At 42.7% G+C, this 11,542-nt stretch overlaps 2 protein-coding genes across 6 annotated transcripts in view; one reads left to right on the top strand and one right to left on the bottom strand.

The window, feature by feature from the left end:
* Positions 1 to 3,045, bottom strand: part of fbxo3 (F-box protein 3) — a 9,055-nt gene extending 6,010 nt beyond the window's left edge. For both annotated transcript variants that reach the window (XM_046050864.1, XM_046050872.1), the window contains exons 1-4: positions 2,793 to 3,045; positions 1,555 to 1,644; positions 1,245 to 1,408; positions 461 to 575 (exon numbers count right to left, since the gene is read on the bottom strand). In XM_046050864.1, the coding sequence (XP_045906820.1) occupies positions 461 to 575; positions 1,245 to 1,408; positions 1,555 to 1,644; positions 2,793 to 2,884 (461 nt within the window). In that variant the 5' untranslated portion in view covers positions 2,885 to 3,045. The remainder of the gene's footprint in view (positions 1 to 460; positions 576 to 1,244; positions 1,409 to 1,554; positions 1,645 to 2,792) is intronic.
* f2 (coagulation factor II (thrombin)) overlaps positions 2,510 to 11,542 on the top strand; it is a 14,777-nt gene continuing 5,744 nt past the window's right edge. The window contains exons 1-9 of one of the 4 annotated variants that reach the window (XM_046050685.1): positions 2,510 to 2,974; positions 6,553 to 6,633; positions 7,242 to 7,321; positions 7,439 to 7,463; positions 7,714 to 7,779; positions 7,850 to 7,958; positions 10,593 to 10,729; positions 11,004 to 11,297; positions 11,400 to 11,516. In XM_046050685.1, the coding sequence (XP_045906641.1) occupies positions 6,612 to 6,633; positions 7,242 to 7,321; positions 7,439 to 7,463; positions 7,714 to 7,779; positions 7,850 to 7,958; positions 10,593 to 10,729; positions 11,004 to 11,297; positions 11,400 to 11,516 (850 nt within the window). In that variant the 5' untranslated portion in view covers positions 2,510 to 2,974; positions 6,553 to 6,611. Of the gene's footprint in view, positions 2,975 to 4,506; positions 4,580 to 5,597; positions 5,728 to 6,552; positions 6,634 to 7,241; positions 7,322 to 7,438; positions 7,464 to 7,713; positions 7,780 to 7,849; positions 7,959 to 10,592; positions 10,730 to 11,003; positions 11,298 to 11,399; positions 11,517 to 11,542 lie in introns of those variants that run through there. The other 3 variants (XM_046050692.1, XM_046050673.1, XM_046050681.1) reach the window with 3 other exon arrangements.

Below are 11,542 nucleotides of genomic sequence, written 5' to 3'. Positions count from 1 at the left end.
CCATCAGCCTGAGGGGACACAGACACACGGGGTCAGGGGCCACGCTCACACAGACGGGGACATGCTGCCCATCAGCCTGAGGGGACACAGACACAGAGTCAGGGGCCACGCTCACACAGACACAGGGACATGCTGCCCATCAGCCTGAGGGGACACAGACACACGGGGTCAGGGGCCACGCTCACACAGACGGGGACATGCTGCCCATCAGCCTGAGGGGACACAGACACACGGGGTCAGGGGCCACGCTCACACAGACAGGGACATGCTGCCCATCAGCCTGAGGGGACACAGACACACGGGGTCAGGGGCCACGCTCACACAGACGGGGACATGCTGCCCATCAGCCTGAGGGGACACAGGGGACACGGGGTCAGGGGCCACGCTCACACAGACACAGAGTCAGGGGCCACGCTCACACAGACAGAGAGTCAGGGGCCTCCCCCAGACAGGTACGGACCCCGGGATCACCAGTTTCTGTCCGTTGTGGATCCGGTACGAGCAGCGGTAGTCGTCTGGGAGTCTGCAGCCGATCTGAGCCTCGATGTCGTTAAGCTCCACCTCTGTGGCGCCCTCTGAGGAGGAAAACAAACACACCAGTGAGCCACGCAGTCTCTCCGTAGACGAAATGTTTCCCTCGATAAAAGGAAAACAATACGAACCACCGGGGTGAGAGAGTTTCTAACAGAGCTGTGGAGCCAGCAGAACATAAACCGAACGCGACGCTTCGCCTTAGTGAAACAGCTGAATGTGATAAACTATCTGTCAGGCTGTAAATATATTATTATACTAACATTATACTTTAAAGAACAGACTTCAGGCTTCACTGTGGCCGAGCCAGGAACAACCTGCTGCCCACGCAACAGCTTCTTCACGGAAAGACATTTCTAATAATCAGTGCAAGAACATCTCAAACATTTGACATTTGTTGGGCGGTAAAAGCAGAAACTTGCGCATTAATAATTGATTTGCCTTCAGAGACGGTGAAATGAGTGTGAAGACGCTATTCATTAATAATAAAAGGCTCGTTTGTTTCATCTACATTTAGACTTCTTACTGAATTTTTCATGACTCTCCGGCTTCACAAAAACGGCACTCAGATAAGTTTTACTGTCCTAAAAATGGTTTAGCACCGGGTCTGTGTCCTGATCATGAAGCACCTGGAGTGAAAAGGAATATTTATGTACGTAGGACTGCAGCTCAGTACTCTGGCGGTACCAGTCTCCACCAGCAGGTGGCGTCACCTTTGAGCGATGCGATCATGCGAGGACACCTCTGCTGCAGGAAGCTCTTCAGCTGCTCCCAGGCCCTCTTCAGAACCGGGTAGTACTGGATGTAGCGGCCCAGGTCCCTGTAGTACTGTTTGAACAGACAGAACCAGGACACGCCGCTCTGCAGCCGGTCCGCACTGCGCGCACACACACACACACACACACACGTCAGAGAGAGCCAGGCTAGCCGATTCCCCCCGCTTCCACTCTTTATGCTAAGCTACGCTAATCACCTACAGGAAGACTGTTAAAAGTACTCGTGAAGTACTCGTGAAGTACTCACTCTGTCAGCAGCCAGTGTTTGGAGCAGAGCGGTTTCCACAGCGGGTTGTGTTTGTACAACTCGTTCAGCCTCCTGCTGACAAAACTGCAACTACACAGCAAAACACAGGAAAGTACTCGTACTGATCAATGTACTGATGAACACGGCAGGCAGGCAGAATACTTGTGTACTTTTACTGCAGACTCTTTAACTACATGAAACAGAATACTTGTGTACTTTTACTGCAGACTAACTACATGCAACAGAATACTTGTGTACTTTTACTGCAGACTCTTACTACATGCAACAGAATACTTGTGTACTTTTACTGCAGACTCTTTAACTACATGCAACAGAATACTTGTGTACTTTTACTGCAGACTCTGACTACATGCAACAGAATACTTGTGTACTTTTACTGCAGACTCTAACTACACGCAACAGAATACTTGTGTACTTTTACTGCAGACTCTGACTACATGAAGCAAAATACTTGTGTACTTTTACTGCAGACTCTCTAACTACATGCAACAGAATACTTGTGTACTTTTACTGCAGACTCTCTAACTACATGCAACAGAATACTTGTGTACTTTTACTGCAGACTCTAACTACATGCAACAGAATACTTGTGTACTTTTACTGCAGACTCTCTAACTACATGCAACAGAATACTTGTGTACTTTTACTGCAGACTCTCTAACTACATGCAACAGAATACTTGTGTACTTTTACTGCAGACTCTGACTACATGAAGCAAAATACTTGTGTACTTTTACTGCAGACTCTCTAACTACATGCAACAGAATACTTGTGTACTTTTACTGCAGACTCTTTAACGACATGAAACAAACGTAAACAAACTGCTTGCAGCTGTTAGCTTGCAGCTGTTAGCTTGCAGCTGTTAGCATGCAGCTGTTAGCATGCAGCTAACGGGTGCTAACTGTAGATCGTTATCTTATCCTAGCTGCCTGTTAGCTCGGTGCTACCTGACAGCTGCAGCTCGGGTCTGAGTGTAATTAATTATTTGCTGTAATCAGCTGACAGCTTCTTTTTCTTCCTCTCTGTGTGAATTTGTCGCTAAATCAGCAGCTAGCTCTGATGCTAAGCTTAGCAAGCTGCCTGAAGTAGTTGATGTTGTTGTTAGCAGCCTGCTAGCCGAGCAGCAGCCGCTAGCCTGCAGCGTGTTTACGTCTCTGCTCCTTAAAGAAAACAAACATTGTTTACTGTGTGACCGGGCTGCGGGGTCAGATACATACTGGATCAGGTCCCTGAAGCCCAGGAAGGATAAAATGTGCAGCAGCGGGTCTGAAGGGAGGTGATCCATCCGTAACTCCGTGGAAGCTGCCATTGTTAGCGCCGCTTCTTCTTCGCTTTCAGCTTTAACGGCAGCTGACAGCGCACGTTAAAGTGCGTCACCGCCACCTGCTGCCCTGGAGAGGTACACCTGTAACCACTGTTTCTCCCACAGAACTAAACTGATTAAAGGTTAAATACCTTTTATCTGACTAATTTCTTACAGTCCAGACTCTCAGGTTAGAACTGGGTTTGACCATATGATCTTCTGTGGGGTCCCCCAGGGGCAGGGGCGGCTTGTTCATTAGGGCGACTGGGCGACGCCCCGCCAAACCGGGAAAGGCAGGGGATTTTTCTCACACTCACTACCACACTGTTAGTTAGCTGTGACTGTTTTCGACAGACAGTTTGACTCTGAATATCGCTGTCCAATCAGCGCCAAGTCGTGTTCCGGGGAGTCCCGCCTCTTTTGGGGCAAATTCAGTCTGGTTGTAAATCGCCTACTAGGCTAATTTATGCTCCGTAAAATGCCAGAGGCTAAGCTAATAACTGTGACTGTATAAAAAAAAAATCTATAGTTATTATTAATTGCCCCCCTTAAGAGATTCGGCAGGAGGCGCCACTGCCCAGGGGTCAATTCTGGGTCCCCTCTTATTTCTTATACAATACAGATTTTCATTCTACACAGACGACACACAACTGTATGTCCCAATAAATCCTGGTGTTTGTTGAACAATTATTTTATCTTGTTTTATATATAGTTTTCTTTACTTTTTTTTGTTTTTACTTCAAAGTGGTGGTGATAAAGGGGTGGTGATGGTACAGTGGTCAACACACGTCCCTCAACTAGGTTCGATTCCCGCTGTGATATTCACCATATTGTCTGTCTTAGGAAGACACTTAACCTCTAGCTGCTCCAGAGGTTTGAGACCTCTGACACAATTCTAAGTGGCTTTGGAGAAAAGCATTTGTAACTTTGGTTTAAAAGGTGCTGTAAAAACAGATTGACAGAACACAAATTCTGTACTTGAGTACACATACCCTTGCTAAATATTACCCCACTAAAAGTAGAAGTCTTCAATTTAAATTTCTACTTGAAATATACTCAAGTAAAGTACAAATTCCTCTAATTTGTAATTAAGTACAGTACTCGGTTAAATGTACACAGTGTGCAGTGTGATTTGTGACTCCCAGTGTTAACAGACATAATCAGATTAGTAATACAAAAAAAATATAATTACAGGTGAAACTGCACAGCAGTAAGTACTATAAGTAAAACCATGCAGATGCAACATTAAAATGATGAACACATTAATAATTATAATCTAATAAACATTATGAAATGGGCTATTCTGCATAATGAGTACTGTTTCATTTGGTACTTTAAGGATATTTGGGTGCCAATACTATTTTAAATGAAGGACTTTAACTTGTATTTCTACCCTGTTGTATTACTATACTGTGAGTACTTCTTCCCTGTGTTTGCCCGGCAGACTTTCACCTCACAGTACCTGAGTAAATATTTGCTGTGAGTTGTGTCAATCAGACAGAAACTGTCAGTAGAGCTTCAGCTTCTCTGTTTAAACTCTGTATTTCTCTTTTGATCGCTTCACTTTGTTCCCGTGGTGTTGCGGATTTATTTGGTGTCTGAGCTGCTGAGGTTTAAAGGTGCGAGCCGAGGGGAGGTGACGGGGTCTGACCCCGTGACGTGACCCTGAACTCTGACCTGAGCAGGCGTTCCTTTACACAGGTGACGTCTTTCTAAACAGCTCGGGAACAAAAGTCCGGACGGTCACACAGCTGTGATTTCCTGTCAGCCACCTTCACATTTATGATTCCTTTAATGACGTGTTGACATTTCCTCTGGCGCCACCAACAGGTAGAAACCCTGCAGGTGAAAAATACCAAGGACACTTTCACCTGTTCTTGGAGACTCACTATAACAAACTGCCTGCATTTGTTACGTGTGTTTTTCTGAGAATCAATTATAATGTACGTTTTTGATATTATCTAAAACAACTAAATAAAATATTAATAATAAAGATTTAATGTACTGAGCAACCAATGGCAGTAAAAAAAAAGCTAAATCATTACTTTGTTTAAAGCTGCGTGACTAATATACAGAAGTATTTTCTAATTTCTTCAAAATCTTTACACATTTTTTATGTCTAATTATAAAATATACTGTTCCTGATACCTTACTTTCAGACATATAATAGTTTTTCTACAATAAAGCAGTTTTATTTAACAAAAAATCAGCTGTAAAAGAAGTTTACTTTGTCAAACTATCAAAATTGGCAACATTTTCATTGAAATGAGGAACTATTTGATGAATCAATAAGTAAACAAGATTAGAAAATCAGAACAGACTTTTGATCAACCTAAAGAAAGAGAAGAACCTTCACCATCATCTGTGGAACAAATACTTTTATACTTATACTTCTTCTGCATCCTAATGTTCTTTTGACTCTTTCTGTGGCTGTATACTTTACTTTGATATACTTTAAGTTGCACATATTTGTACACAAGTTTGTACAATCTTATAATCAATTATTATGATTACCACCACGTTATACGTCCACATGAGTCGCACGTGTGCACTCGTCCTGCATCAGAGAGCTGTTGTTGTCCTGAACGCAGCCCGGTGAGTCAAAGTAAACATGTTGAGGATTCACATTAAACATGTGCGATACTTTGACCCCTCGATCAATACCCCCCCACACAGAGAGAGAGAGAGAGAGAGAGAGACAGGCCGAGGCCGAGAGACAGACTGGACACAGAGTCTGCTGGATTTGGTTCTGAGGTTCTGCTTGGAGGTCTGGATCATGGTGGAACCAACATCTAAACCAGCTGCTGTTCTACTGCTGTTCGTACTGCACAGCTGCCTGGCGGACCATGGTAACTCACATTACTTCTTAGTACTTTTGGTGGTAGTTGTTGTGAAAGTACGAGCAAAAGTTGTAATACTCGCAGTAAATTGGTGGTAAACAGCGGTAATAATCCTAATCTACATTAAATCTGTCTTTGTGAACAAATATATGCAGTTTAAAGTGTTTTTCAGCCACAGAGAAACACAAAAAGAGTACAAATAAGTTTAGGAAGTATAAATATATAAATGTATTTGTTACTAAATGTGTAGTATTTTTACTGAAGTTTCTTTCCTTAAACTGAAAACTTGAATCTTAAACCTGACAGGAGCCAGAACGTGAGGTGCAAAGTAACTCTGTGTATTTATTACTATTGTACTTTACTTTGCTACTTTATACTTCTCCTCTACTGCAGTTCATTTTTATCAGTGAGTTATTTTTCAGATTCAGAGTTTACAAACCAAACATTTGATGAGCACAAATCTGCTGCATTGTTACAGATTAAACTATATAAAGGTAGTAATACTTCAATACTTCTAGTATTTTTCACCGTTACTTGTGTACTCTTCACATTTTGTTATGTAGTATTTTTACACCGCAGCATTGCTACTTCTACTGAAGTATCTGAATACTTCTTCCCGACGCGTCTGTCACCCTCAGCTGTTTCATCCAACTTTATTTAAACAACGCACAGCGGCCACTTTATTAGGAACACCCAGCTGAGACGACAAATGTAACAAAAAACAAATGATTCAGCTTATACTCACTGATATAACGTTTTAAAATTAAGTGGAACCTCTTTGAAAGAGGAGTTTAAACCACGTGGAAATGATTTTGATCGTCTGTGTGTCTGTAGTTTTCCTCAACAGCCAGCTGGCCTCGCAGGTGCTGGTCAGGAACCGTCGGGCCAATCAGATGTTTGAGGAGATGAAACCAGGTAACTTACGTGTTAATATGTCTCATCTTTTTTTTAGCTACTGACCCTTGAAAATGAAGAAATTTTCAAAGTCAAACAAGTCGACTGAAGACTAAAAGTTTTATCTCTGAGTCATGTATAGAGGCCTGAGGAGGAAATATAATCAAATTAATTTATTGTGTCACCATTATAGTGGTGGAATGGAGTCCTACTAATGTTTTGAGGTACATGTACTTTACTTGAGTATTGCCATTTTAAATAGTAGTTACTTTTCAGATTCAGATTATTAATACAAACTTTAAATCAACTAATATTTAATGATGTATTATTACAGCTCAAACTACCCCGCATTATCTATAGGCAGTAAAATTACTCACCTGCCACATTAAAGTCATCAGCATGTTACAATAAGCATAATATTATTCTGAAATGGGACATTCTTTACAAGGACTACTTTTACTTTTGGTACTTTATATTTTGACACTAATACTTCTGTACTTTTACTCAAGTAAGACCATGAAATTCTACACTGTAGTATTGCTACTTTTACTTTGGTCCCTGGGTCCCAAGTTGGGAATTACTGTGTACTGTTATTATTATTAATAATAATGTGTATTATTCCAAACTAGGGAACCTGGAGAGAGAGTGTGTTGAGGAAATCTGTAACCACGAAGAAGCCAGAGAGGTGTTTGAACAGACGGATAAAACGGTACGACTCCAGATTTCATTCACTTTATTATCTAATAATCTAATCAGAGAACAAGTTGTAACAGTGTTCGTAGTACTGCTCAGTTTACTATCTAAACACAAACTCTCTCCTCTTCAGGAAAACTTCTGGCAGAAATATCTGGGTAAGTAATACCGCGTCTCCACACGGACAGGAAGTAGCACGCGACACCAAACCTTCGATACAGAAATAAAAGGATTTCTGCTTTTAAGTTATTTTTAGTTTAATAGAGGTAAATGTACTGAAAAGGAGTTGAATTTGTGAAGTGGAGTTTGTTCGGATGAGCACTGCAAACACGAACAAAGTCCAGAACAGATCACACATACACAACCTGAGTACACGAAAATCTAACTACCTGCCTGTCTGCCCTCCAGACTGTAAAGCAGACCAAATCAAAAGATCACAAGAGAAGATCAACATCATCAGACAGTGTTTAGAAGGTAAATTCACGAAACGTTTATACTTTAATCTAACAAAGTACGTGCTGACAAAGTGAGCGTTTGTTTGCAGGTCAGTGTATTTCTGGTAATGGAGTGAAATATGAAGGAAATATCAACATCACACAATCAGGGAAACAGTGTCAGCACTGGAGGAGCAGCTTCCCACATCCCATTATAAGGTAACTAACTAACGTACCAACTAACTATCCGACCGACCACCGACCGACTAACTAACCAACTGACTAACTAACCAACTAAGTAACAGACTGACTAATTAACCGATTAATTAACTGACCAACTGACTGAGTGACTACCTAACCAACAGACTAACTAACTGACTAACTAACTAACCAACAGACTAACTGACTGACTAACTAACTAACCAACTAGCTAACTAACCAACAGAGTAACTGACTAACTAACCGACTAGCTAACTAACCAACAGAGTAACTGACTAACTAACCGACTAGCTAACAACAGATTAACTGGCTGACTAACTCGCTGACTGACTGGCCAACAGAGTAACTGACGTACTAACTAGCTGACTGACTGGCCAACAGAGTAACTGACGTACTAACTAGCTGACTGACTGGCCAACAGAGTAACTGACGTACCGACTAGCTAACTAACCAACAGAGTAACTGGCTGACTGACTAACTAACCAACAGAGTAACTGGCTGACTGACTAACTAACCAACAGAGTAACTGGCTGACTGACTGACTGACCAACAGAGTAACTGACTAACCAACAGACTAACTGACTGACTAACTAACAGACTGACCGACTAACTAACAGACTGACCGACTAACTAACAGACTAACTAACAGACTGACTGACTAACTGACTAACTAACTAATTAACCAACTAGCTAACTAACCAACAGAGTAACTGACTAACCGACTAACTAACAGACCAACTGACTGACTAACTAACTGACTAACTAACCAACTGACCGACTAACTAACTAACCAACTGACCGACTAACTAACTAACCAACTGACCGACTAACTAACTAACCAACTGACCGACTAACTAACTGACTAACTAACCAACTGACCGACTAACTAACTAACCAACTGACCGACTAACTAACCAACTGACCGACTAACTAACCAACTGACCGACTAACTAACTAACCAATCAACCAATCTTTCTATTTATCCATCTATCCAAATAAATAACTAAACAACTGAGGAATGAAGGACCAGTGAATAAACGAACGACAAATACAAAAGTCACAAACAATCCAACAAACCTACAAACAAGTTAACTAACTAGAGGAATTAAGACCTACTAAACTAGAGAATAAGTTGACTAATTACTAATATAATGAACAAAAAAACAAAACGACTAATTGACAAAGAATCTAAAGAGCTTTCAAACCAGTCAACTAACTAATTACCTAACAAGGATATGAAGGGCCTGAAGAATAAGTTAACTAACGAACTAACTAATTACCTAACAAGTATATGAAGGGCCTGAAGAATAAGTTAACTAACGAACTAACTAATTACCTAACAAGGATATGAAGGGCCTTAAGAATAAGTTAACTAACGAACTAACTAATTACCTAACAAGGATATGAAGGGCCTTAAGAATAAGTTAACTAACGAACTAACTAATTACCTAACAAGGATATGAAGGGCCTTAAGAATAAGTTAACTAACGAACTAACTAATTACCTAACAAGGATATGAAGGGCCTGAAGAATAAGTTAACGAACTAACTAATTACCTAACAAGGATATGAAGGGCCTGAAGAATAAGTTAACTAACGAACTAACCAATTACCTTACAAGGATATGAAGGGCCTGAAGAATAAGTTAACTAACGAACTAACCAATTACCTAACAAGGATATGAAGGGCCTGAAGAATAAGTTAACTAACGAACTAACCAATTACCTAACAAGGATATGAAGGGCCTGAAGAATAAGTTAACTAACGAACTAACCAATTACCTTACAAGGATATGAAGGGCCTGAAGAATAAGTTAACTAACGAACTAACCAATTACCTAACAAGGATATGAAGGGCCTGAAGAATAAGTTAACTAACGAACTAACCAATTACCTTACAAGGATATGAAGGGCCTGAAGAATAAGTTAACTAACAAACTAACCAATTACCTAACAAGGATATGAAGAGCCTGAAGAATAAATTAACTAACAAACTAACCAATTACCTAACAAGGATATGAAGGGCCTGAAGAATAAATTAACTAAAGAACTAACCAAGGAAAGACAGGCTGTTCCATGTTTTGAGTCATCACCTGTCTGTCTGCTGTCTGCTCTCACCTGTCTGTCTGCCTGCTCTCACCTGCCTCCCTGTCTGTCTGCCTGCTCTCACCTGCCTCCCTGTCTGTCTGCCTGCTCTCACCTGCCTGTCTGTCTGTCTGCTCTCACCTGCCTCCCTGTCTGCCTGCCTGCCTGTCTGCTCTCACCTGCCTCCCTGTCTGTCTGCCTGCTCTCACCTGCCTGTCTGTCTGTCTGCCTGCCTGCTCTCACCTGCCTGTCTGTCTGTCTGCTCTCACCTGCCTGCCTGTCTGTCTGCTCTCACCTGCCTGTCTGTCTGCTCTCACCTGCCTGTCTGCCTGCTCTCACCTGCCTGTCTGTCTGCTCTCACCTGTCTGTCTGTCTGCTCTCACCTGCCTGTCTGTCTGCTCTCACCTGCCTGTCTGCCTGCTCTCACCTGCCTGTCTGTCTGCTCTCACCTGCCTGTCTGCCTGCTCTCACCTGCCTGTCTGTCTGGTCTCACCTGCCTATCTGTCTGCTCTCACCTGCCTGTCTGTCTGCTCTCACCTGTCTGTCTGCAGGGAGTTTAATGCTTCACAGCCAAACAGCATCCTGCACGAGAACTTCTGTCGAAACCCGGACAACCGTCCGGAGGGACCCTGGTGTTTCACCAAAGACCCGACGGTCAAGAAAGAGACCTGCAAGGTCCCCAGATGTGGCAAGTATCTGGTAGTACAGCTACCGTAATACTTGGACCTCTCATACTAGTAATAACGTTCTCTGCAGTCCAGAAATGAGAGCCAAAATGTGGTATCGGCAAGTGTTACTAGTACTGCTACAATACTATCTGTACAAGTACTGTGGCCAGATGATACGTACAGTGTGAGAATAAAAGTTCTGCTCGAGCAGAAAGGTAAATGAAAATGTGTAGTTTTAATTCAAACGACGTACAAGATTGATAAAAGCGCGTCATGTCTGTCTTTTTCTTCAAGGCCAGCCCTTCGTGCCCGCCACTCTGGCCACTAAACCAGTCAAAACCGGCACCTGTTTACCCAGTTATGGCATAGACTACACTGGCGACCTGGCCGTCACTCTGGGAGGCCACACCTGTTTGCAGTGGTCGGCGGCGGAGGCGCAGGCCCTCAGCAAGAACAAGGAGTTCATCGCCGAGGTCACTCTGCAGGGCAACAAGTGCCGGAACCCTGACAACGACCCCGAGGGCCCCTGGTGCTACGTGAGGGTTTCTGGAAACGTGACCGTCGACTACTGCGACCTTGAGCTGTGTGGTAAATACTACAAGTATCCACTTCGAGTACCAGTACTACTGCAGAATATTACACAGGTCATTAGTGAACTGTCCCTCTACCTGTTACCTGTCTGTCTCCCAGAGGACCCGCTGGTTGGCGATGTGTCGACCACAGAGACACAAGGCATGGAGCGCTCCGTCCTGGCGCCCGCCAGGAAAACCTTCTTCAACCAGCGGTCCTTCGGACAAGGAGAGAACGGTGAGTCTCCTCGTCAGCCCATCACA

The sequence above is a fragment of the Micropterus dolomieu genome, linkage group LG01, assembly GCF_021292245.1.
Source record: "Micropterus dolomieu isolate WLL.071019.BEF.003 ecotype Adirondacks linkage group LG01, ASM2129224v1, whole genome shotgun sequence".
Taxonomy (NCBI): domain Eukaryota; kingdom Metazoa; phylum Chordata; class Actinopteri; order Centrarchiformes; family Centrarchidae; genus Micropterus; species Micropterus dolomieu.
The sequence above is the reverse complement of the archived record's forward strand: the minus strand, read 5'-3'. Positions and strand labels throughout refer to the sequence as shown.